Below are 27,615 nucleotides of genomic sequence, written 5' to 3'. Positions count from 1 at the left end.
CACCCACAAGGTGATGCCACCATCATCACTTCCACCCAAATATCCAGAAGAGATGACACGTGGGCTTTGCCAACAGGATTGATTTCCTTCCACAGTTGTGCTGGTTTTAATTCCTAATTTTCAGAGCTGTTATTGAGATTAAGTATTGAATGCAGGTGAAATACCTCACACGTGCCCAGCACATAGCAAATGCTCAAATCATTGGTAGCTTTTAACGAATTGTTGCTGTTATTGCTGCTGTTCTGCCTTCTCAGATGTTGTCTTTCTACAACTCACACATCTTAACCTTTTTAGTCCACCTTTATGTGGAAACCTTGCTGTATCCCTTTGATCATTTCAATAATATTCTCTGGCCCCTTCTCAAATGTGCCCCCACCACCTCTGAGTGGAAGAGCAGGGGGAAGGGGGGGACGAGGGTGGAAGCCACGATACAGTGACACAGTTCACGTGCATGGATGTGTTTTCCTCTGTTGTTAGCTGGGTTTCAGGGAATCCATAAAAATATCAGCTTGGGGAAGAACTCATTGTTTTCAGCTAAAGTAACATTGATACATACATTCTTTTCCTCAGCAACAAGGAGACCAGGAGGCTGAAGGAGAGGATTCCGTCTTGTCATACATGTTAAAGAAAAGCTGGTTTAGAGGAGAGAAAAAAATTCAGGCTGGTCCATGTGAAGGCAGCTGAAGGCTTCTGTCCCAGAAGGAACAACTGAAGTTATTTACTGACTAGAAGTGAGTAGCTCTTTCCCACTCCTCTGGAGCCACCTCGGCCAGATAAAAGGGTCGGGAATTAGGCAGGAGCATGTTTGCTGACTGGGAGCCGTGCAGCTGGTGCAAGCCTGAAGTTTCCCTGCTGGCTCCATGAGCTCCCTCTCCCGAACGAGTCCCCTGAAATCAGGACATGGCCCTTCCCGTTCTCTCACTAGCTAGTTTGGGTTATTTATTTATTTTTATTTCTTTTGGAGGCAGACGTAATTGTTAAAGTTGCAGATGTCACATTTAGTTCTTCACATCTTGGACATATATCTTTTTTCTTTTCTTTTTAAAACAAGTTTAATTAAAAATGACACACATTTTCTTTCCTAGGCTCTTTTGGCCCAGTTATCTTCTGTTTGGGGGGAAATTTATATTCAAATGTTTCCCTTAAATTCTTTTCCAAATTAATGGCCAACGCACACAGCTCAGCAAATAAGACTCCACCCCAGGTCTAATAAAACCAGCTCCATTTAGAAGAAATCAAGGCGCCGAGGCACCATCCAGGCCTGGGCGAGGACTGTGGGCTGTGGCTGGAGCAGCCCCGTAACTAGGAGAGGGGAGTTAGGAGAGGCTTCGGCTCTACGGGGGAACACCGGCCCTTAGGGACCCACCGGTCAACTTGCAGAAAGCCTAACTCCCAGGGTGATGGTATTCAGAAGTGAGCCTTTGTAGGTGATTAGGGAATTAGTGCCCTTCTAGAAGGGCACCCCACCCCCCACCCCAGCCCTGAGCTCCCTCCCCCCTCCCACCAGCTGAAGACCCAGTGAGAAAACAGCTGCCTATGCACCGGGGAGCAGGCCCTCCCCAGGCACCAAATCGGCCTGCGCCTTGACCTGGGACTCCCCAGTCTCCAGAACTGTGAGAAATAAATTTCTGTTATTTAAATAAAGTCACTGGCTTATGGTATTTTTATTATAGCAGCTTTAAGAGATTAGGCACCAGCTTATAACAGTCACTCACTTCATGTTACATGCAGGCATTGTTCCAAGCACTTTGCATGCATTTTCTCATTTGATTTTCACCGTATTCCTATAAGGTAGGTATTATTATTGTCCACACTTACAGACGAAGAAGCTGAGGCTCAGAGAATTTAAGTCACTTGCTGAGTTAATAGCTAGGGAAGTTAGACCAGAAACTAGCCTAATTCTAGTTGTGTTCTGGACTCTAGTATCCCTCCCCTCTTTTTTCTTTACCTCTTTCACTCCCCTTTCCCCCCAGTTTCCACTTAGCGAAATGGGTTCCAGAGGGACTAACATCAGTCCAGCTCTGGGGGTGGGCCATGTGACTTAGGCTAAGCCAATCAGTGCCAGGCCAAAGTGACTGGCCAGGATTAGTCATGTGACCCGAGACCTTGCACTCAGAATGAATGACAGCATTTTGGATAAAGTTGTCTCTCATTTTTTTTTGTACTTTGGACATGTGAAATTATTTGCAGTTATAGGAAAGACTGTTTGAGGGTGAAACCAATATTTAGGGAGGTGAGAGGCGAAGGAATTATAGAGAAATGGGGGTGAAATGCTGAGGACAGTGTGAACTGCTGCAGCAAACCACGGCTGAGCCAGAACCCTGCAGCTGGGCAGTCACAGGGGCCCAGAGGTCCCCATGTGTGCAAGCCAGTTTGAAAGGGGTTTTTTCTCAGAGACCAAACAGGTTGAAAGATGTGATCACACTGTCCCAAAGGAATCTTCAGCATTCTGCTGAACACTAGCCTGGCGAAGCTTCCCTTGGGCACCCGCATTTCCTTAAAAAAAAAGTAAACACAGAGAGTTACAATTTCCCTTAAAATATAAAGGAGGTCTGTGGCACCATGGTGACGGGCTGGCTGGTTTCTGCAGCGTCCTTTGGTTCTGGGGGCATAGCATAATCTTGAACCAACTCACCGTTTTTAGGGAAGTTTATTGAGGAGAAACTTTAGAATTCTTGATGATGTTTTTGAAACAATAGCAAACTTTGTTTATGAGAAAATGAAAAGTAAAGTAAGTTCTCTGTTCATGCACACTCGCCCTCACCCTTAGGTGCACACATAGATGGTGCACACTCGCCCTTACCCCCAGGTGCACACATAGACGGTTCACCTAAGAGAGCTTGCCTGGAGCTGCCAGCTCCTCAATGCCTCCTGCTTCTGGAGGGCAGCTCCCAACTTCATCCCAGTCACTCTGTTCTGCCAGAGGGTTAAAGAGTGATCATGATTTTGGGCGTTTCTCCCACCAGGACTTTGTATTTTAACAGGAGACTTGTAGACAGTGGGTAATTTTCTCAGTTTGCAAGAGTGAAACTCAAAGTGAAATTTAAGGCCCAGGGCAGGACACTAAGGACAGACATATTTTGGGCCAGAGAAACACTTTCCTTTTCTCTCAGATCACAACACCCTTAGTGCAACTGCTGTGCATGCAGTCATGGCCAAGGTTAGCTCCGCATATGAAAATCCTTGTTTAACCCACACCTATAGCATCTGAAACTCTCAATCACACACACACACACACACACACACACACACACTGTTGAATTTTTAAGAAGAGGGCAAAGCATAGGAAAGGCAACAGCTGAGCTGTAGAACTATAAGAAGTGAGCTGTCCCTATTCCTCGGCCCATCGTTGGAAGGCTGACAGCTGACCAGCAGCTGGCACATGTGGGTACCCAGAATCTACCCCAGGCCTTTGCTAGAATAGGGATGCTTACTGAAGAGGGTGCAGGGGAGAGTCTTGCTAGAGGGAACCGTAAGGGTCAGAAACTCAGCTTGCTTTTTGTGTGCTTAGCAGTATCACCCTGTGTGTGGTCAGAAGTTGTCTCCTGAGCCTGGCACGGCCACAGCTGGTCTTTCCTCCTGAGCACTTAGGGGCACAGGCAGGCCACACTGTAATTTTGTCTCTCTATAATCTCAAAGAGCCTCAGATTCTGGTTTTAAAGTTTGGATTCACCAGGTATTTATGGATTGCTATTCTAGGTAGCTTAATTATATGCAGACAGTAATTGACAGCAATGAACTTTTTAAAATGATGGCATGTTTTCCTCTTTAATCTCTAATATAGTGGCACTGTCATGGATAGAAAAAAATCTGCAAATGATAAAGTCAACCCAGTCACCTATCTCCAGCCCCTTTGCAGGACAACAGGTCAGACAGGCATTGGGCCCAGGGACATAGGAAGGGGGGTTGGGGAAGACTCAGGATGGCAAAGGGGTTGTGGGGCCCACCAATTGGTTCTGCAGATGCCAGGACAGGAGAAGATGGGGCTGCCAAAATGGCTTTGACAGCAGGCCAGCCACCGGCTCATAACAGAGGGCACTGAGGTGCTTCTGTGTGTGAATAAATGTGTCCACTGGCCAACATGTGGCTTTGTAATATTGTAGGGGACCGCACGCACCAGGAAGGCAGGGACAGTGCCTGCTTTGCTCCCTGGAGTACCAGGCTGAGCGCAGGGCCTGGTACATAGCTCTGCAGCTATCCATCAAATAAGACTTTGATGTCACTCTTTATGAGGTTTCATCAGCTTCTCTGCCCTTGAGGTCCAGGGCGCGGCTTTCCCAGTAGAAGGGTAGGCATGTTTCCCCAGTGCACTAGCTTTAGCAGGGCCACCATCCTCCGGAATCTCTTAGAACAGCGGTTCTCAACCTGTAGGTTGCGACCCCTTTGGGGGTCGAATGACCCTTTCACAGGGGTCACCTACGACCATCGGAAAACACATATATAATTACATATTGTTTTTGTGATTAATCACTATGCCTTAATTATGTTCAATTTGTAACAATGAAATTGGGGGTCACCACAACATGAGGAACTGTATTAAAGGGTCGCGGAACTAGGAAGGTTGAGAACCACTGTCTTAGAACCACCCATGCTGCACCAGGCCCCGGCGCTGCGTCTGCAGGAAATGACATAACTACAGGACTGTACTCAGATTCTGTGAAGAACCATGACCGGCTGTCGGCCAGCTTTCTTTATTCTGGTACCTGAGGAAGTGCTCCTAGGGAGCTGCAGCGGGGCGTCTGGTGTGAGGTGCCCACTTACAGAAGGATGGGCCCTCAGGGCAGCTTAGTGACCACCAGGAGGCTCCTTAGAAGCAGGTGATTGCGGGCGCTTCATTCCACATGTGGGGTCTGGGGCCCACGGTGCTGGGCTAAGTCAGCGCCCGCACCTTCAGCAAGCCTTCTCTCAGAGGTTCTGCTTACATGGTAGGTTCAGTTGGAGATGCCTGGAATTTCCACATGACAAGGCTGCTGTGCTATTGAGCTGCTCAGGAGCAAATGATGGTCGCATTGGCACAGGCCACCATGGAATGGTTTTCATTATACAGTTTCAGCAAAACCTGGTGTTCTCCCTGCAAGGGACACAAGGAGAGCATGAGGTGTGTGAGCCATCGAGTAATCGACCACCCAATAAAGAGCCATCAAGCACCTTCCATGTGAGGCACTGCTCTGGGCCCTGGGGATAAAGTAGAAGCAGACAAGCCGAACCTCGCCCTGTGAAGCCTATGGCTCGCTGGACACGCAGACAGCACATGTGATCACTAGCTGTGTATGAGGTGTGTCACATGCTGACATTACACAGGAAGGGGTGGTGGGAGTGCGGGGCAGAGCTGGGAGGGCAGGGCAGGATGGGGCTAGGGATGGCTTGCAATTTTAAGTAGGCTGGTTAAGGCAGACCCGTGGAGAAGGTGCAGAGGCCGCCATGCTGCTTGGGGCGAGGTTAAGGACCAGTGAAGTGTTCAGTGGGGTTCAGGGAGAGGGAACCCCAGGGGCAGGGAGAGGAGATGAGGTCAGGGAGGTCTCACTGGCCATGGGAATGCTGCCTTCAGCCCTGAAAGGGATGGAGGTCATGAAGTGTTTTTCCCGGGGGAGTGGTTTGACCTGGTGCATGTTAACAGGTCCCTGTGGCTGCCTCTAGCCCGAGGCTGCAGGGAGAGAGGGGGCAGCAGGAAGGGCAGGTGGGAGGCGACTCAGCAAACAAGGTGAGAGATGCTGATTTGGAGCTGATGGTGGACAGGGAGTGGGGGTTGGATTCTGGGTAGATTTTGTAAGAAGAGCTGATATGATTTACTAAGGAAACCCATGTGGGTGGGAGAGAGAGGGGTGAAGGGTGACCCCAAGGATTCTGGCCTGAGCAAGTAGAAGGATAAAGTGTCATTTGCTGAGACAGGGAAGACCTCTGGGGGAGCAAAATTCAACTCTATGAAACCAACATGCTCTGTCAGAAAAAGCATCGCTGTCTTTCAGGTTTCCTTTCTGGCAACAACACTCCACAGAGGGATCCTTCTGTCTGTGATAGTGGCTGCTGCACAGGCCTGTGTGGAGCTGCAGAAAGATCCCAGGGGTTAACCACATCTGCTTTGCTCCCAACAGAAGCCCTGCCCAGCCCCCACAGGTCCACATGGCAAGCGTCTGTAGACTCAGCAGTCTGGAGAGGAAAAGCTTGAGGCGGGCAGCGGCAACACTAAGCAGGGCAAGGGCCCAAGAGGGAAGGACGCAGGAGGCTCCTGGCACATCTTCGAGGCGCCTGTCACGGGAGGAAGGAAAGGGGTCCAATCTGTGTAAGCCAGAGGGAAGGGTAAATCAGATCGCCGGGTAGAAGTCGCATGAAAGGCAGTTTTTGTTAGAAGAGAACAACTTCCTAGCAATTAGCAGAGGTCCAGGAGCAAGCGGGTTCCCCCCACTGAAAACTGTATTCGAAGCACCCAGGTTCCGGTTCCACTTGGGATGGTGTCTTGGGCATGGGGATTGATTGGAACACCCCAGGCACCATTCAGCTCGAGGCTTCTGTGCTGTATAGGCTCCCGTGGGTCTGACTGCTCACATGTGGAGCAGCTGTGGTTACAGGAGCAGTGTCAGGAATTTAACCAAAGCAGTGTAAAAGAGAAGTAATTATGAGTAAAAACCAGCTCAAATTTGCATCTGATTATGTTTAATTATCACCATCTATTTTTCTTGTAACTGCCCATGTGCATTTACGTCCATACCCTATAAAATTATTGAAAACAAAATAAAGTTTTTATTATTGCTTTATAAGCCTAATGTCAGATGTAGTATTTGAAGGAAGGGTTTCTAGATTATGAACTACAAGCTATAGATACTCTGGCTTAAGAGGCAATAGTATTTAGGCAACTGTGCCCGACTCTAGGCAGGTGGAAGGACATGCTAGAAGACAGGGGGCAGCGGAGGGACAAGGGACAGAACGGTGGCCTTTCTGCTGTTGAGGCTAGCACCGAATGTGTGAGTTAGGAACATGCAGTCCCTGGCACTTATGCAGTTCGGGCTGTACCTACAAGTTGTCCATGTGCTTTGGAGGCCCAAGGATCTTGAGCTGTAATCCAGAAAACAGCAGTCACAGAGAGATGCAGGGCCCAGGCGGGCTTCCATCTGGGCCCAGGCACCGCTTATGAAAAGTAAAGAATACCGAGACACCGAAGATGGACTGCTGGGCGGAAGTTTTCAGCCAAGCTGGTACCGAATTAGCACAGAGCCCATCTCCAGGGGATTTGGTGGGAGGAGGGGATTTTTTCAAACCAAAAGGCTTCGCACTGTGTCTGTCCCATATTAGGAAGGGAAGCCTTTGAGCCTTGCAGGCTGGCCGTCAGCCAGGTACCCTGAGCTGACCGCAGCTGGTCCTCGGCCAGCATGGGAGCCCACGTGGGGATTAAGCCTCCAGCTGCCTCTGCTGCTTATGTGACAGGCCGCATGTGTCCCACTTGGGTTATTTCCCCTGTTGGGTCTGGCAAGGTGTCAGCAGGCTGTGGGGTGGGGGCTGGGGGAATAGCGCTGGCCAGGTTTCTGCTTCCCAGGCCCAGGCCTCAGAAGAGGAGGAGGCAAGAGGACCGGGCAAAGACAGTCTGTAGATGCTTAAACATCCAGACACAGAGTCAGGAGACCTCACTGCATCTTTGCCCTCATGTTGGGCAATAATCTCATTGAGCATTTTTCCTGGCAACAAACCTTTGTACAGCTCTGGTAAATTTTATTTCAGAGGGATTCCATGACTGTAAGGAGTTCTCTACCCTTCTATTTCATAGCAATTGCTAACAGAAACTGGTTTATTAAAAAAAAAAAGCCAATAATGCAAGATGAAAGTCAATTGTTTGCAAATTTTAAGTCAATCTCCAGTGTGTGTGTGGGGGGGGGGGGGAGGGAGAAGGTGGTATCAGAAAGAAAATGAGTAAGGAAAAAGAATTCAAATAGCAAAGATTTATAGAAAAATTTATCTGGAGAATTTAGACCCCACATTTTAGAAATGAAGAGAATTTGCAAAACTCATATTATACTGAAAGCTTGCAGAGAAAGCTCTGGAGAAGAAAAACCCGGGGCGGGCGGGGTAGGCGGGGGGAGTTCCCAGCTACTCGAGCGATGCTAGTGCAGGTCCCAGATGGCCTACAGACAACACAGCTTTGACCTTAGGAACCAGAGGCTAGGATAGAAAGGAAACACAAGAGAAATGGAATGAAATTAAACACATTTTCTTTTAATGAAGAAGGACCCTTTTGGAGGACAAAAATGATGATGTTAAAAACAAAAAATTTAAAGATTATTACATTTTTTCTGCTTATTTTTATGTTGTTCCATAAGGTTCTCTGAGGAGTAGCATATTGAAAATGTATTGCTTATGTCAGAGCTGTTTGCATGCAGCCATCTAATAAAATCACATGGTTTTGAGAAAAAATGGAATTAGTGGAAAATTCTACTCTTAACTGTGAGGCTCTCCCGTGAACACTCAGGATGTGGACACTTCATTTACTCAGTGGCAGCCCCTAATAGCAGTGTAAGGATGCGAACTGGGGCACCTGTCAGCCCTCGTGGTTGTGTTTATTCCTTTCTCTGAAAGGCCAGCCTTACTGAGCGCTAAAGACAGCCAGCCTGTGCCTGCCTCCCACACCCCAGAAGCTGCAGTTACATGGAGTCCCCACAGGCAGGGCAGCCCTGAAGGGACACATCCCTCTATGCAGGAGGTGTTGACCTAGAGGATCCCCAAAGGTCTGACATGACATAAAATGTCAAATACCAAAATGACAAAACCAGTTCATCAAACATTTGAAATTGCCCACTATGAGGTTGAGGGTTTTCTTACTGGTGGCCTATGAAGGGTTAACTGTTTAATTCCCTATTCCTCCTCCTCCCCCACCTCCTTCTCCTCTACCCCCCATTCTTCTGTTCTCCTTGGAGAAACTGCTCAATATAATAATTAAGTAACAAAAAAAAATGGAAAAACAAAACCTTACCTTGGGAATTTCAAATCCAAGATTAGTGGCAGGGCCAGCATAATAAATCTGCTCTGAAAAATAAACAAAACATACATAGTGTTATACAACCATTTAAAACAAAAATGATTTCTCATATTTTCTGTCCTCACTGTGCCCTGGGGATCCAGTAGTGAAGAAAAAGATCTTTGTCCAAACACTGCTGATATTCTAATGAGGACACTGACAGCACATAAACAGTAGCTAGGATGTAAAAAGTGCTGGAAGGAGACATCAGGTAAGACGAGCCAGGCAGGTGGTGTGATGGTGAAGAGGCCAGGCTGCAGCTAGGCTGAGCAGGGTTAAATCCAGAAACCATCTCTGAAGATTGTTTGACCTTGGACAGTTCTTACCTCCTTGGGCTCAGTTTCCTTGTTTTTAAGATGAATATAATAATGACAATAACAGTGCTCACTTCATCAAGCTGTGAAAAATAAAAGAAGTAATCATTGGAAAGCACCAATGTCTGGGAAGCAGTCAGTAAATATTTCTAAAGGTGTGTACTGGAGACACCATGTTTGATAGGATGGCTGGTCAGGGAAGGTGTCTCTAAGGAGATGACATTGGAGCTAAGCCCTGAGGGAGGAAAGCGAGGTGGCCATTTAAACATCTGGGAGAAGAGAACCCCAGGGCACCAGAAAGAGGACAAAGGCCCTGATATGGACAAGAGTTTGGGGAGGAAGGACAGAGGGATATGAGAGTGCTGAAGTATAGTGAACAAAAGGGCCCATGTAAAAAAGTGGTAAAAAGTCGAATGACAAATGTGTACAGAGGCCTAGAATGGAGGCCATTCAGTGGCTAAGGAGAGTGATGGATTAGTGAAGCATGAGGGTGGTGATGGAGAAAAATGAATACAATCATGACTACACTGGGAGACAGGACTTACTGATGAGTTGCATGTGGAGGGCAAAGGAGAGTTTAGGCTTGAGCACCTGGGTAGATAGGGGTGTTATTTACTGAGATAGGAGAGCCTGGGGAGGAAGACCTTTGCGTAGGGACAGTGATTAAAGATAATACCCCAGTGATTATCTTTGGGGTGATTATTAAGGGACCTTGAGAGCAGTAGGATGCATGAATCTGGAATTTTTGAAAGAGATTAGAGGTGGAGTATGAATATTGGAGTCATTAACATGTATATGGTGATAAGCACATAGGGCAGTATGAGAGCACCCCCCCCCCCCATTCCCAGGAAAATAAAATTAATAGGTAGAAAAGGGAGAAGAGCCAGAACCACTCCTGAGGCCCTCTAACGTCCAGGAGAGGGACAGAGGAGAAGCCAGCCAAGGCAATCAAGAAGGAACAGATGTGGAGAGGAGGGCAACCAGAAGTGGATCAAAGAAGCCAGATGGATATTCTTCAAAAGAGGAGGGTGTGGCTCAGTTGGTTGGAGCATCATCCCATACACCAAAAGGTGGCAGGTTTGATTCCTGGTCAGGGCACATACTCAGATTGTGGGTTTGATCCCTGGTTGGGGCACATTCCAGAGGCAACTGATTGATGTTTCATTCTCATGTCAATGTTTCTCTTTCTCTCTCTAATCAATTAAAAAAGGAGGATATTATCAACTGTGTTGAATGATATTCAAAAATTTGTTTAAGGACAAAAATTTGCAATAGATTTGGCAATTTGGATGTCATTTAGTGACCTTGACAAGATCATTGGAGAAGTGAGAACAAATGCCCAGATAGGGTGGGTTGAAGAGTGATATGGAGGTAAGAAAGTAAAAAAGTTTTTCTATAGAGAGAAGCAGAAAAGAAATGAACAACAATTAGAGGAGAGTGTAGGGTTGAGTGGCTTCTTTAAGACAAGAGATATTGCTCCATGTTTGTAATTTGAAGGGAATTATCTTGTAGAAAGAGAGGGATTGAAGATGCAGAAGAGATGAAATAACTGAAAGAATGAAGTGTTTAGGAAGATGAGAGGGAAGGGATTTGCCTTTGAGGGGAGCACAAAGATTGCTCCCATAGTTATGAGGTTGAAAAGATAGTAGAACAGATTCAGATATAGATATATTTGTAGATTTGCCAGTGGACCAATGGCAGGGCTCCAAACTGATTACTTCTGTTTTGTTTTTGTTTGTTTTTTGTTTTTTTCAGTGAAGGTCATGGGCAGAGATGTAAGGAAAACCTGAGGGTGACGACTATAATCCATTGAGGAGCAAGAAGATGGCATAAAATAGTTATGGACAGTGGGGAAGAAATTTACTTGAAAAACACAGTAGGACTACTAGGCAACGTTGTTGAGTGTGCTTTTTTTTTTTTTTGAGACTTGTGGCTATGAATTTAAAGATTCTCTGGTTGGTTAATATTTATATTTTCTCAGCAACATTCAGTAGCTCTGATGCAAAAATAGAGAGGGTAGATGGTTGGATTAGAGTTTTACTGGACAAAAATGATAAGGAGAGAAAGGCAAGGATACTAGGAATAGACACAGGGAAAAGCTTATCATAACAGCATGGGACCTAAGGAGGGTAAGGAAAAAAATGAAGGCAGGAGGAGTTGGTTAATAGCAAAAACAATGTTGGAGTCTGTTGAATGAAGTTTCCAGTATTGCAATTAAGGTCATAGAATAGCTAAGCTGGGAGGATATGGTGAAGCCAGAGGTCAGAAGGCTTGACTCAGATTTCAGAAGTAGAGCATTTACTGGCAATGACAGGATGCAGGGCTGATATGGGAGAGCAGTTGAAGGAGAATGATGGAAATGGTTATTAGAAGTAAGGAAGTTTAGGAACTGAGGTATCATGGTGCTGGGTGGGCCATCCATGTCAACATTAAGTCAGGAGAAAGGATGGAACCTTGTCCAGTTCCTCAGATGGTGACTGTCTCCCCGCACTGTGCACGGAGCATATTATAAGCAGAGGCTAAGAGCAGAGACTCTGGAGCCAGAATCTCCTGGCTGGGTCTGAATCTTGGCTCTTCTTCCTACTAACTGGGCAAGTCATCCAACCTTTCTGTGTCTCAGTTTCCCTATTAGGAAATGTGGGTGATAATAACATCTATCTCACAGGGTTCTTGTGAACATCAAATGAGTTCATACATGTAAATCTCTTATAACAGCACCTGGCACATGGTAAGCAATCATTAAGTGTTAGCCTTTAATATATTCATCCACCAATCCACATGACTGGGGTCCATCTGTTATAAACCAGGTATTATTCTAGGTGCGGGACATGACAGTAGACAAGAATATTATGGGAACCATTTGAATCACTGATCACCTGGAATTGTAATCATTTGCTTACAGGCCTGCTTTACTCACTAGACTGGGCTTCTGTGCCTTCTTGTTTGCATGGTTCTGATCACATTGCACAGAGTCTGACACACAGCCAGGTGCAATATATGGTTATTGAATGAGGTTACTGTATGAGCAGATCCAGAGTCAGGACATGGGTTTGCCAACCAACTTCATTCTTGCTCTTGCTATTGTATCCTTCTGGAAGTGTCTGGGCCTGGGATGTGCTGACACAAGAGGCTGGGTTAGGGAATGAGTCACTCGGAACAAACGACAGGGTATGAGGGAGGAGGGATGGTGGAGGAGGAAGGAGGTGATAAATGCTTATTGCTGTTAGCTACTGAACTCTTTTAATGACACAGAGACTTCCTGCTTCACACAGGACCTGTTCAGTAAATATTTGGAGACAGATCAAACTCTCCACATTAAAAGGGACTTTGGGCCAGGGGCAGCATGGCTGGGGCAAGAGCAGCTGTCCACGTGGAACAATACCAGGAGGGTGAGGATAATATTCCTTTAAAAGGCTTCCCCAGGGCCATCTGAGGCTGAACTTTTACCAGGAGATCGTTGTGAGTACAGACTTTGGCTTCTGTTAAATGCCCATGTCCTCAGCATATAGATCCTTCCTTAAGGACCACATGCAAATGCAGCGTGTGCCAGGTGGCCGACGCCCCCATTTTATGGCACTCTATGTACTGGTCCAGTCATGTTTAAAAGGAAGTACATATTTGGGTATGGATATGGGGAGTTTTATTGGAAATTACTACTCTATATTGTGTGGTATTTGAAACAGAGATGTTAACATTCTGGACCTTGTCCTTAATAATCTTCCAGTGCACCAGGAGGAGAAGCAATAATTAAGCTATACAGACGTTAACTGTGAGAAGTCAGTGGTGTGGGGGGGTAGTGTGCATCACAGGTGCAGAGGGCTCAGAGGGGCGGTCTGGAATTCATTTGTACTGCTGGCGTGTTGCAACCTGAGGGCAGACCATTCACATTGAATCTATGGTGCCCCCTGGAACTGGGCAACACAGTGCCCCAGCTACCAGTACATGATTTCATTTTAGGAAAGAATCTCTTTCGCAGTGGGTACTCTCTGACCCAAGCCAGGACACTCTGAGAGAGGGACAGAGAGACCCAGGACCAATCTCTTCTGGCAAGAGACGGTTTGTTTCATTTCAACTCACCAGTCTCTAGAGCTGCCCGCTTTCTGCCTGGCACAGCAGCCTTCTCACTGATTCTGTGATTCCTTTTGAGAAAATGTCTTTGTTTTTGTTGACTAGAATAGGTTTTACCTTCTGCAACTCAGGGATTTTGACTGCTGAGGGCATGAACCAATAAAAAATCACTCATGCTGGACATCAGGGCATGGGACACAGTGTGGCTCAAGAGCAAAGTCCAAGGATGGGGACTGAGAGTTCCCGTCCATGTCTGGTCCGACTGGATGCTCTTGGGCATGTGTCCTACCTACTTATGTTTCTACTTATTGTTCTAAAGTGGCATCATGCTGACGACCTGACCTAGGAGGCACACACTTGGGATCAGGACCTGCCTCTCCTAGTCACTAAGTGCTGGTGGGCCATTTGCTTAACCATCCTGTGACTCAGCGTCCTAACTGCAGAATATAAATAGGGCCCTCTCCTGCGGGGCGTTAAGAGGACTTAAGAACTTGTATGCGAACTCGCTGAGCAAAATGGGATGCCCCGTAAGGGTAGAAATAGTAATCATTTGTTATATTATTGTTCCTGGATATGACGTATGAGGGCTCACTTGGCGGCTGCTGAGGAGCAGAGCGAGACTAGGTTTGGGAGCTTTTTGCCAAGCCCATGTACACAGCTAAGACCTGTTGCTGCCCTTTCTTTTTCTTTCTTTTTTTTTTTCCTTTTTAAATTTCTGCCTAAGTAAAAAGGCTGAGCATGGCTCTTTGAAGAATACCATGGGAATGATATCAAACCTTTTGCTCATTTAATGTTCAAAGATTTGGTAATTTACTGATTTGTGCTCTTCACTATTAATGGGCTCTTTACTGGGGTGAGAGGGAGTTATTAAATCAAACACTTTACCATTTCAACAGGAGCTGTTCTGGGGGCCCATGAAGTCATGAGCATTGCTGCAAGCAATGCATGAAACTGTCTTTTTTTTTTTTAACCTGATGAAACAACACCTAAAATTAAATTCCTGCTCCTTCCTTCCTTCCTCAGATCCTCTCTGATTCTGTGATTCCTTTAATTAACATTTTCACACCCCAGTACTATAAAAAGAGCCCCAGTATATCTCTACCACTTCTTTCTTTCCTTCATTTAAAATCATTAGCAGTTTAAATGTACAGTGAATTAAAGGAATTCACCCTCTGGCTCTGAAGACCTGAAGTCATTTCTGTGAATAGGCCTTTTGACCCAGATCATTGTGTGGTTGGCACATAGAGTCTTTTAGAGAGGAAATTGACTTGAAAATTGTGAAGATGAAACATCACAGAGGGTTTTGGGTTAGACTGACATGAGACTCGGGCTGCCGCCCGGCCCTTTGTTCTCAGTAACCAGGATGTGGCCTGGTCCAATGCATGGCCTTCCTGCCATTTCCTAGTCCTTCTATTGAAATTCCCTCATTTTCCAAATTTATTACAAAAATGTCCAATTTATAAATATTATGAGGGTGCTTGACAGGAAAATATAGAGTTCAATTTATAGATCGATTAGTATATTCAGAACAAGTTTTTAAAAATTATCACTTATTTATTTATTCAGCATTTGAGTCTGTTTCCTACCTGCCCAGCGCAGCGGGGGTTGGGAGACAGCAATGCCTGGAGGAGCACAGCCCTCACCCTGTCCTCCTGTGCGTGGGGACCTCCAGGTCTGGGAAGGCCCATTGCAGCAGCTCCTGTGGGCTGTGGTCCCACGGTGAGGAGGGAGGAGGGAGAATGCTGCAGGCAGACCAAGAGTCTCCTCTTTGGAGTGGGAGGGAGCGAGTGTATGAGGCCATTGTGGTGAGCTCTAAACACGGTCTGCTTTTCTCTCCCTGCCTTGCGTATTTCCTTAAAGAGACCCCAGGTCTGGCAGCTGGAGGGGCCAGTCCCCCTGCTCCTCACCTCCTCCTCGCTGCAGCCATGAGCTCTGTTTTTTTCTGTCTCTGGCCTGGAGGCTTTTGCATTTCTGGTCCCACAGGGTGCAGAGCCGGTTCTTGGTTAGACATCATTTAAATTAATAATGAGCTTGCCTGGGGCTGGGGACTCAGAAGAGTGCCCATTGCCTCCAGGGTGACTGCCTGTGCCAGAATCCCCGTGGGGCCGGAGAACCTTGAGGTTTCAAGGTTTCAGTGGATTCCAGGCAGTGTGAGTAGGTAGCTCTAGGATAGGCCCAGGTCCAGTGTTTATATTTTATATTATTTTTTAGTCCTAATTGTCAGTTTCCTCTTCATCTCCCGGCCGTATTTCCTGTTATTCTCTAGAGCAGCTGCAGTCCTTTTTGTCTGTCCTGCAGTGCATAGCCCTGCCTGCACCATCTCAGAGGTGGTCCTGCAGCCACACCACATACAGCTGTACAGACCTGCCCGGCCGAGGGGGTAGTAGGAGCAGAAATCTAGCTCCTGTCCCGCTGAGCCGGACTGTGCAGCCTGGGGCTGGACTGGCTCCCACCTGCAGATACTTCTGGTATCCTGTGCACATTCCCTTGCCCAACCTGACGTCACGCCAGCCGTGGTGAGCATCAGCTGCACTTCTGCCATATCCCAGGCCAAGTGCTTGCCCCTCCACAGTAGTCTGCTGCAAAGCAGCCCATGGGGGGAAGTTCAGGGGCTCTATTGCCCAGGGAAATCCTCAACTTAGAAGCCTTAGAACCAGGGATAAATGCCATTGATTCCTAACCTTCAGAGGGATAATTCTGAGACACACATTATAGCTGCCCAAGTTCTCCACACTGGTCATCAGCTCTTTGACCCCTCACTTCTTGGCCCTTCCTTTTTCACTGAGTCCCTCTTGCTCCTCTCCTACTCTTGCTTCCTGGTCTCACATCCCAATAAACGATTCACCCCCAGGGTTTTGTTTCTGACTTTGCTGGGAGGACCCCAAACTAAGAACGCTTCCTGGTGGAAAGTACACCTTCTCTTAAAATTCATATGAGGGCCCATGGGAGCTATGGGTAGTTCCAGAAAACTGTTTCTGATGACAGAGCCACCCAGCCAAGAAGCTAAATCTGAACACCCTATAACCTGTTCTATGACTTTTGTTCCGAAGAGCAGCAAGGAGAATGAATGCCCTGGACTGCCCCCGTGGGGCTCTGAGCCTCCCACTTTGGGAGAAGACAGAGGCTGTCCACATTTGGACAAAATGGAAGGTGCTTGGGCCGACAGCTGAGCTAGAGAGTAAAATTGCTAACATAAACTAATCCAGATGAGTTCAGGACAGACTGTTAAAAACACTTAGAGCAACATAGAAGGCACTAGGTGAGTGCTGCCTAACAGAGCATTCTGCAGAGATGGGGCTCGGCTATGCTTGCAACCTCAAACCTGGTGGCCACTGGCCACGTGTGGCCATTAAGAACTTGAAATGTGGCTAATGTGACTGATGAACTGAATTTTAAATTTAATTTAAATGTAAATTATTTTAAATAGCCACACGTGACTAGTGACTGCCAACCTGGACAGAGCAGATTTAGATTAGCACTGTCCAACAGAAATATAATGTGAGCCATTTATGTAATTGAAAATTTTCTAGTAGCCACATTTGAAAAATAGGAAAGAGAAACAAGTAGAATTAATTTAATAATATATGTATTTTAACCTGAATATTTAAAATATTATATTTTCAATAGGTAACCAATATAAAACATATTAAAGATGTTTAAAATTATTTTTATACTTTTATTTTGCACAAAGTCTTTAAAATTCAGTGTGTATTCTACATTTAGAGCACATCTCACTTTGGACGGGCCACATTCCTGGCGCTCTGTGGCCACAGGTGGCTAGTGGCTACATTCTAGAGAGAGTGCCAATTATGAAGTCATTGAAGAGGAACTGAGGCTCAAAAAGTGAAATGATTCATTTCAACGGTATTCCTCCTTCAAGACCTTTCTGTCTTTACTGCCCCAGTTCCCTCCAGGAGATACATAACTCTGGCAGTTAGGAGGGAAAGAGAATTTCAGCTATTTTCTCTATCAACCTATTTCTGGATTTCTGTGGGTAAACACTTAACTCTCAAAATACAACTTGTGAATTGGTGGGCTGATTGGATTTCCAGAAATGGAAATGAAGAGATGGTGATGGGAGGAGACAGAGGAGAAGAAATGGAGTTGATCTCCAGAAACCTGGGACAGCCACAGGAAAGAGCAATGTGATTAGAAATAATGAAATAGACATCACGGGGCCGGGTGGGGAATTGGAGGGGGCGGGGCTTTTGCAGGTTGAGGGCCTCTTGGGTCCACACACATCAGAGCTCTCAGGATGCTGTTAAAATGCAAACCCACTGATCCCTGGGATCAGAGCTTTGATGTGATGTGGGGAGCTGGCAGTCAGCCTCCTTAATTAGCTTCCCAATGATTCCTGCACGCAGGTGAGTGTTTGAGTCATTGAGCAAACTTATGAAATTCCATAGGAGGCCCGGATTTGTAAAGGAGCTTGTATTGTGTTAGAAAATGGAAAATGCTTCTGGCCCTAGATCATCACTAGTCTCAATGTGCTGAGCTCAACTATAGCAGACTCGGCTGATGTCACGGTAGTTTCCCCGTATTATTAGCTCCTGCTAAGAGGCTTCAATTTGAGGAAGGAGGGGAAGCTCCCAGGCTATAGGATTTCGTAATAGGCAATGCGTTTCCTTTTGTTTGTTTGGTTTTTATTTGTTCTTAGAAAGAAAAAGTCCTCTTAGGCTTGGTCACTGCTGGTGCCTTTTCTATGGTGACCATTGTTTCTAGCTCTGTTTTTTACAGAGTAAGAGTGGGAAGTTTCTGTTAATTCAATACTAAACTGCTGTTTTTGCTGACTCCCTATGAATTTGTAGCAGCGGCTGCTACCCTGTACTCATAAGAAGGAATCCACAGCTGCCCGAAACATTTTGAAGTGTGCAGACAAAGAATAAAACATGAAGAGAAGAGAGGCTGAAGGCTGAGGAGATGGTGCTGCCAATCTCCATTTCCCTGAGCAGTGCACATGGGGCTGTCTCCCCAGGGGTGCAAACGGGCCTGCAGCCCCCACTTTGTCAGCCGCTAGAGGCCACGCAGCTTGGACCAAAGTCAAGTTTCTGCTACCTCTGAGGGAAAAGGCCTTAAATTCTAAGCCTCAAAAGCTGTACTGCCTCTCCGGGCCTTGTGAAAGCGCAGACTTGCACTCGGAGATGGATGACTTCAGGGCTCAGTGCCCTTGCTTGAGAACTCCCTAATCAGCTGCAGGAAGTGGCAAGCATTTATCACTTATCGAGTGCTTACCCTGTGCCAAACAGCTTTCTGCGCTAACGCCTTCACACAGATGATCCCATTTTGTCTTTATAACAGTTGTTTAAGGTTACTTGTATTTTCCTCATCGTACAGATGAAGAAACTGAGGCTCAGAGAGATGAACTTGCCTGCAGTCACATAACGATAAGTGGCAGTAGAGGTCCAGCTCTGTGCGTCTAGCTTCAAACCCTGTGCTTATTATGTGCTAGGCTGGTGGCTCTCAAGCGTGGTCCCTGGATCAACAGTTACTGGGGACTTGTGAGAAATGCAGATTCCCCGGCTTCTCCCCAGCTGTACTGAATTGCAAACTGGGGGTGGGGCCCACAGTCTGTGGTGGAGCAAGTCTGCCAGGTGATGCTGACGCTCAGGCAGGAGAACCACTGACTGGGCGGGACCCTGCTCCGGATGCAGCAAGTGTGATGCGGCAGGCAACAGAACACTCCTTCAGAATAATATTGGTTTTGGTAGCATGCTGCCTGCAACTACAAAATGACAGCGCAAATGATGATGGCGGGAGAAACTGCCATTTCCCAGGTGGCAGAGAACATCACTCGCCCTGCAGGCCTATTGATTCATCCATGGCAAGCGAAGCCACGAGTTCCCACCGAAGCCACTTTGTCATCGGGGCTATTAGCAATAGTTGATGAAGGATGGAACCAGAAGCTGCGGTTGGGAGAGACTGAGAATAAGGTGCGGGACCAGCAGAGCAGAAAGCCTGAAGCAAATGAGCTTATAGAGCAGATGGTCTAATGGCCCAGAAATTGAAGGTGAACAAACAGATAGGACAGAAGTGCTATCCCGGTAAAGACAGGCTTTAAAATTGAGGCCTTCGCCTTCTCCTATAGCACAAACCAATGGCCGCACTCCTGGCACATGCATTTGTTAATGGTGGTGCAGCGGGTGTTAAACAGATGAGAGGCGAGGCCCCCTGTAGGGGTGCGTGACTGTGGGTGTGTTTTATGGAGGTGCTAGGTCATCAGCATAGATTAATGGTGGAGCTTCTTCCAGGTAGCACTTGGCCTGGAAGGTGGTTTTTGCCTGTCTTTTACCAGAGAAATGCAATGTGTAAGGCATTTTGCAGAGAGCATTTATAGGAATTTTTCCAAGTTAAGGCAATTTCCAAATGTCCTCCATTATATAAACCTGTGAAAAGGAGCACATAGAAAAATAGATATCTAAGGCAATAGAAATCTAGCCAATGAAATCTGAATTGCTATTCGGACTGAATTTTGTATAGTTACAAAGATTGAGAAAACTCAGCAATTAAAGATGTTTCAAGGATGGCGAGACACATGTGTTCAGTATGAACTGGGACAGATGAGAAATGCTCTAGCAGTGAGGAAGGACAGGGAGCCAATGTGAGTACCTGCTATGCTTGTATCTTCGTCTTATCTGTACATGTAAAATCAGTATTATTGCAGAATCTTGTAGCTGCTATCAGAGAAAATATCCACCCTGTGGACAATCTCATGTCAGACTTTAAATACATTTCTCAGGGGATCTACTCTGTTGTGCATTGAAATTCATCTAATTATGATGTATTCCCCACTTTAAACAAACAGTGAAAGCAGGAAAGTTCAGATTTACACAAAAGATACATCAGGGAGCAGTTATTTTTTCATCTAAAGAATTCTTCAGCTTACAAAAGGTGTCACTGCAATATTTAATTGCAAGCTTTCCAGATGCATTGAAAATTAAATCCACAACCAATTTTTTCTGTAGCTCACACACTGCATGAAGTGAAGTGTATCCATATCTGGTACATGTATTTCATAATTGATTTTGCTCCTACTGAAAGTGGTTAGTGCTCATGTACAGGGGTGGTGCACCCCGCACCAGCAGTTCTTGTGGGGCCTGCTGTCTTCAGCACCTTTCTGGGATCTGTCACACATGTAAGATCAAGTCCTCACAGTTTTCATCATGTTTCAACCATTTCAATCACAGTCTCCTAGTTTATAATCATAGTATGTACACACACACACACACACACACACACACACACACACACAAACACACTTCACTTATTTAACTTCTCCAAGCCTTTATTTTAATTTTAGTTGGTTTTGGCAAGAGGGTAGGTACAATTGATATCCACAAGTCAATCCATAAAACAATAAACAAGTCATTTTTGAAAGCCAATTACTACTTAGTGCTGTGAAACCAATGCCTTTTGCCTGGGTTGACCTACCCTGGCTAGAACTCCCAGAGGCTTGGGCTGAAACAAGCATAACAGTTGATGTGTCTTTTGTCATCAAGAGTGAAAATCCTGTCTTCATTCTATTTACTTTATGACCTTAATCTGGGTCTTTGCCCAGATCTCCAGGCTTATGTCCAGTTGAGAGTCTGCTTTCTACATAGTCCTATACAATATATTCTAGACAGCCAAAACATGAGCCACTCTGTTCCTTTGAGTAATTTTCACCCTAGATGTATTTTTGGGAGGTGAGCGGGTCTTAGAGGGACTCATTCATACTTCCCAGATTATAAATCCTACAATCAATTTTTTGCTCTATTTCACTTATTGTTTCACTCTCATCTTCCTAAAATGGGATATTCTAGGAAACTTGTTTAACAAAATGAACCCCATTTTGTTGAGAATGGACATCAATGTGTGTTGAACTCTTGATAAATCAGAACAGAATAAAAGAGACTGGGGTGAACTCAACTCATTTCCAAGCTAGACAGGCTGTGGGTGCCTTGTTTGTGGTGTTGCTTTGTGCTGACAAACCCAGACTTTGGGAGAAGTCAGACAATTGTGGGATAATCTTGTTGGGGCTGTGGGAATGGACCACACCTCCATGGTTAAATGTCAGGTTTCCCTGAAGAGAGTGGGCATTTCTATGGGCACTTATTCTGAAAGGAAATCAAGCCTAGGTCAGAAAATGAGAACTGTAGGGGCTAACCTTAGACAGAGGTGAGAAAAAAACCCAGCACAATTCATTTCCATATTGTCTGTAGCCCCTTTCACACTGTCACAGCAGAGTTGAGTAGAGAAAATATCATCTGCAAAGCCTAAAATGCCTGCTATTTTGTCCTTTACAGAAAAAGTTTGCAGACTGGTTACCTAAAGGGCTTGATAAAGTACAGAATTGTAAGCTCTAAACACTGAGTTGCTAATTTAGTAAGTCTGGGTAGAAAGTAAAAATTTGCATTATCAAAATTTCTTGGATGAGGCTGATGTTGCTAGTTGGGGGACCACACTTGGAGAAACACTGCCTTATGTAATGGATGGTTATGCCCCAAAATGATGATTTGATTTCTATAATTTGGTCATGTCTTTTGATCACTTCTCAGTCTTAGTGGAGGGCTAAAATGAGATATACTTCTCCAGCAGTTTCATTTATGTTCCAAGAGGATTGGTAGCAGACAGGATAAGAGCAAGTCTCTGGAACCCAACGTTTTGGGGAGAAACCCAGCTCCACTGCCTGCTTTCTTTGTGACTCAGGGTAAGTTACGTAACCTCTCTGGGTCTCAATTTCCTCATATGTTAACATGAGGCTAGTAGCAGTAGTTTCTATATGTCATAAGGTTGGTGCAAACAGTAGAGTAGTTATTGCCTGGAAAGGTCCCTGACACATATTGTGCAATGCCTACCTGGGGCTAAGGTCCTACTCCTTCCTCAGCTTTGGCTGAACATTGAAATCACCTGGCTTGGGTCTTACCACCAGAGATTCTGAATTAATTGGTCTGGGAATCTTGAAAATTGTAAAGGGAGATTATAATGCATCATTGCCTAATCTATATATATAAAAGCCTAAGTGACTGGATGACCGACCGGTAGCTATGATGCACACTGACCACCAGGGGGCAGATGCTCATTGTAGGAGCTTCCCCCTGGTGGTCAGTGCACTCCCACAGCCAACCTCCTGCGGCCAGCCAACCTCCCACAGTCTCTCCTCCTGACTGGCCAGCCCAGATCAGCCCCAATCAGCTGGGAGGGACCCCACCCATGCATGAATTTGTGCACCAAGCCTCTAGTAGAAATATAATGATGGTAGCATGTATAATTTCATGTGGTTTTTATTTTTTTTTGGGGGGGGGTGCACATTTAAATAGGTAAAATTAATTTTAACAATTTGTTAATAATATATTTTATTGCTGATAAATGTAATAATGATATATTTTATTCAAGTCAATAGATCCCAAATATTATCATTTAAACTGATGACCAATATAACAATTTGATTGAGATATCTTGCTCTTTTTCATATTAAGTCTTTAAAATTGAGTCTGTATTTTATACTTGCAGTACATCTCAACTTAGACTAGCTATGTTTTCATGGCTGAGAAGCCACATGTGCCTAACGTGTAACCAAGACAACAGCATGGGACTAAGTAATGTGTAACCTGGGGAAAGGGCACAGTTGGTGACTGTGGACGAGGCAAAACCTGACTAACCACATAGAGGTTCTACCAACATTACTGTTCTTAACTTAAATATTAAGAAAGTTACTGCAGCTTCCTTCCTTAGGGTTTGTAATTGGGTGTAGTTATTAAGGACATTCAATTTAATTGGTGTGGAGCTTATGGAGCTAGTTTAAAAGCATGAAGATCAAGTAAAGCAGATTAATCTATGTGATGAGTAGAGAAAAGACCTAAACTAGCATTAACGGAGTGGGAATTAAAATAGTGGCCCATTTTGATCCCTTCTCAATGAACCTGGGTACAGGGGGCTAAAAGTATCTCAGAGAAAGGATATAGAATGTATATAATTAAAGGAGTAACCATGTATCCTATATAATAAAAGCCTAATATGCAAATTGTCCCCTCAACTAGGAGTTCAACCAGGAGTTAGACCAGGAGTTTGACCAGAGGGTGGGACCAGCCAGCCGACCACAGGAAGTGAGGCCCCGGCCTGCGGCAGGCAGCTGCCAGGGAAAGGGAAGTCCTGGCTGGCAGCCGGCAGCTGCTAGGGACCCTACCCATGCACCAATTTTGTGCACTGGGCCTCTAGTATTTATTATAAAAGCAAAAGAGATTTCCAAAAAAATAAAAATAAAGATCTGCAGTTCCATCACTTAGAGATAACCACCATTCAGCATGTAGGTGTATGCTATTTTAAAGCTTTTTTTGGTGTATACACTTACATACACTTAAACAAAAACAGGATGTAATAGTGATTACTCTTTTATAGCAAGCTTCTTTGTCACTTAACAATAGCCTTATATGTTTATTTTAATGTAATTTAATATTCTCCTACAAAGCCATTTAAATACCTTTGTTTGGCCTGACAATAGTCTACTTAGTCAATCCTCTATGATTGGAATTAGAAGCTATTGCGCCCAAATTACCAATGCCAAAAGACTATCACTTGGTTTTCAAATCCAATTTGCTCTTGTCTTAGCTAGCTAGGAAGATGCAGAAGGAAAGAGAACATTTTGTCCACACAGTCTCACTAAGTCTGACCCATTTTATGTTTTTATCTGGCTCGGATTACAGTCAGCGGTGTGCAGGTTGCAGAGGGGTGAACTCTAATGCCATGGAAGTATCAAACAATTCATCTGCAACTGACACCATAATGGGCTGTCCACAGGGGATGCCAAGTTTTCTCACTGCTCTGCTAAGAAGAACCTGTGAACCCCAGAGGGACTTTGCTTTGGTTTAAAATGTCAACAACAGCTTATGCTCAGGTTTGTATTGCCTTAGGTACTCCTTGGTGCATGTTTTTCTCTTAATTCTGGTCTTAGAAGTCCTCACTTCTTTTCAGCAGCATCATTCCTGCACTGGGTTGATGGGTGAGTTAAAAAAATGTAATAACCCAAGAAGCCTCTGAATTTAAGGTTTTGGTTTCTCTGGTTTAGTAATTTACATAATTATTTGTGCATGTAGCATTTGTATATTACTTTTCTGATCATTATATATATATATATATATATATATATATATATATGAAATTTCTTGGCAATTTCCCGAGTTCTGGCTTCTCAGCTTGACTACGAAGCTATAAACTCCATGACAACAAAGCAAATAAATGTCTGAAGGGCTGCCCAGCATTTGGATAAGGCAAAACCAGGTTTTTGAGCTGCCAAACAGAATTGAACACTTTAATTTGGGGGACAATATCTCTTCTGTTTTATTAATTCTACTAGAGGCCCGGTGCATGAATTCATGCACTGGTGGGGTCCAGCCAGCCAACCCCTGATGGGAGCCATGGGCAAGCAACTGCGGGCAGTTTGTCGGCCCCGCCCCTGATCAGGTTCCAGGGACCCGCTCTGGAGCAGAGCCTATGGGGTTGAGGGGCCACTGGCGTTGTGGAGCTGTTGTTCCGCTGTTCAGTCAATTTGCATATTACCCTTTTATTCTATAGGATTAAAACCACTCACTGAGGAAAAATAGGTTTTCTTAAATGTGGAAGATCAAGATAATTTACTGGTTGCTGGGATTGGATGTGCCTGTGTCTTTGTGGCATGTGTAAGCATCATAGATAGTCACTTAGGAGGTGGAATACTTGCATTCATTTTGTCACATGCAAATTCAATAAAACAAGAATTTATTGCATCTTTACTCTGTGCTGGTCTCTCTTTGCAAAGTCTACAGAGACAGAGAGGAGCAAGAAATATTCCTGTCTCCAAGGAGTTCAAAGTTTGAAGTGCCTGCTTTCAAAGGACACACACATACTAGCATACATGCACACACATAATATAACTAGAATACAAAATACAACGATGGCTGAGATAAGTGGGGATGGGATACACCAAGGGCATCCAGAGGGAACAACTAACTGGCTTGGGGTAGGAGGAAGGTTTCTGAGAGGAGGTGATACTTGAGTGAAGTCTGGAGGCGAAGGGCAGCATCAGAATAGCACCACGTGTGTCAAAACACAGGGTGTGGTCAGAAAGTGGCAAATAACTCAATGAAGCTGTAGCTGAAGGTGCATGTGGGCCAAGATGTGGCAGGAGAAGCTGATTAGAGTGCAATCCGTGATGAACCTTGCTCACTGAAGAACTTAGACTTTGTTCTATAGAAATGAGAACCCCTGAAATGGAACTCCCATTTGACCCTGTGATCCCACTTCTAGGAATATATCCCAAGAAACCAGAAACACCAATCAGAAAGGATATATGCACCCCTATGTTCATAGCAGCACAATTCACCATAGCTAAGATCTGGAAACAGCCTAAGTGCCCATCAGTAGATGAATGGATTAGAAAACTGTGGTACATCTACACGATGGAATACTATGCTGCTGTAAAAAAGAAGGAACTCTTACCATTTGCAACGGCATGGATGGAACTGGAGAGCATTATGCTAAGTGAAATAAGCCAGTCAATGAAGGAAAAATACCACATGATCTCACTCATTCATGGATAATAAAGACCATTATAAACTTATGAACAATAATAAATACTGAGGCAGAGTTGCCTCAAACTGATTGTCAAACTGCAGCAGGAAGGCCAGGGAGGGTTGGGGGGCAGGAGGGAGCGGGGTAAGAGATCAACAGAAGGACTTGTATGCATGCATGTAAGCATAACCAATGGACATAAGACACTAGGGGGTAGGGGAGGCCAGGGGATTGTCAAGGGCGGGGGAAAAAAAGAAAAAGGAAACATATGTAATACGCTTTGTAATACTTTAAGCAATAAAATAATAATAAAAAAAAGAAATGGGAACCCCTGAAATCTTTTGGGAAGGGGGTGACACGATCAACACTGTATTTGGGAAGACTACCCCTTCCCGCAGCAGCAGTAAGGAACTAGGAAAACCAGTCTGGAGGTCATTTCCACCTTCCAGGAAGGAGATGGGGAGATTTGATCTGGAGAATAGAAGGAAGTAGGAACGTAGGAACAAAAGGACAGCCCAGTATGGGTTCTTTCTTACTAAGTTAGTAGTACTTCCAAGCATACCTGTTTCCACATTTGGGTTCAAAAATAATTATTTTGGGGGAAAATTGGAAAGATAAGCAAACATGGGAGATAGGACTGTAGATGCTGACTCTAGGTGGCAGCCTACTGAGTTGTCAGTCTTCTCGGAGGTTATTATTTAATTATCAACTCAAGATGCTTTGAATTCCTCAAAACATTTTATAAAATCAGGAATGCTTGTAGACTACCAGCATTATTATGCTGTGCACAAACCAGATATACTAGTATATAATGAATGCTGAAAAGCCGGTAACCGAATTTCAAATAACTTCAAGGCAAACAGGAAAATAATTCTATATTACATTTTTCAGACTTTCCATTTTCCAAGAGGTCAACCTGTTGGGAATGAACTATAACTCTCACGTTTCCTTGGCATTTTGTTTGTGCCTCTGTAATGCACACACCACACAGAATTTTGTGGGTTTCTAGTCTCCTCTAGGCCCTCATCAATGTCCTTGAAGGCAGAAACCATCCTTGGTCCATCTTCAGGCTCCCCAAAGTGCTTTTCACACAGTAGAGACTTAGTATTGAAGGAAGGGAGGAAGGGAGGAAGGGAGAAGTGAATGAGGAAGAAGGGAAGGAAGGAAAGAAAAAGTGGCTGATTGTGGGGTGAGGAGTCTGAGACAGGAATGGCTGAGGACAGGTAGAAAAAGTTCAATAGGGACCAGCTACTGAACAGCCCTCTGTGCTGAGGAAATACATGGATGCGCCTGCGTTTGCATCGTCACTATGGGAAGGGGATCCAATTTCTTTAGAGCCTTTGTTTGGAAGCATAATTAGGTGATTTCCCTCCAGCTTCCCTGAATGAGGAAATATATGAGTGAGTATCTCAAGGGTGTGGGATTAGGGGCATGTTCCCCCTTGGCCAATGGGAATGGTAAGGAGACCCTGGGAAGAGGAAAGGAACAATTTCTGGGGAAGGAAAGTCACAGAGCAGACCCAACTTTTGGTTAAATAAACAGAGGCATCTCAGGGTCTTGATGAAGATGGGGGTTGGGGGTGAGGACTGGGAGGAGAGGAGAGGTGGAAAAGGCTGGCGGGGTCTCCTGGGCTCTACTGAGGTATGGATGGCAGGGATGGCGGCCTAGTGGGTGGAGAAAGAGTGATAATACCATGGGTTTTACACATCT

At 45.1% G+C, this 27,615-nt stretch overlaps 1 protein-coding gene across 1 annotated transcript in view; it reads right to left on the bottom strand.

Annotated features, from left to right (window-relative positions):
- Positions 1–1,528: 1,528 nt before the first annotated feature.
- The window catches only part of LY86 (lymphocyte antigen 86), a 64,469-nt gene continuing 38,382 nt past the window's right edge, over positions 1,529–27,615 (bottom strand). Inside the window, exons 4-5 of the mRNA XM_059686052.1 lie at positions 8,957–9,009; positions 1,529–5,071 (exon numbers count right to left, since the gene is read on the bottom strand). Of these exons, the coding sequence (XP_059542035.1) occupies positions 4,988–5,071; positions 8,957–9,009 (137 nt within the window). The 3' untranslated portion in view covers positions 1,529–4,987. The remainder of the gene's footprint in view (positions 5,072–8,956; positions 9,010–27,615) is intronic.

The sequence above is a fragment of the Myotis daubentonii genome, chromosome 3 (assembly GCF_963259705.1).
Source record: "Myotis daubentonii chromosome 3, mMyoDau2.1, whole genome shotgun sequence".
Classification (NCBI taxonomy): Eukaryota; Metazoa; Chordata; class Mammalia; order Chiroptera; family Vespertilionidae; genus Myotis; species Myotis daubentonii.
The sequence above is the reverse complement of the archived record's forward strand: the minus strand, read 5'-3'. Positions and strand labels throughout refer to the sequence as shown.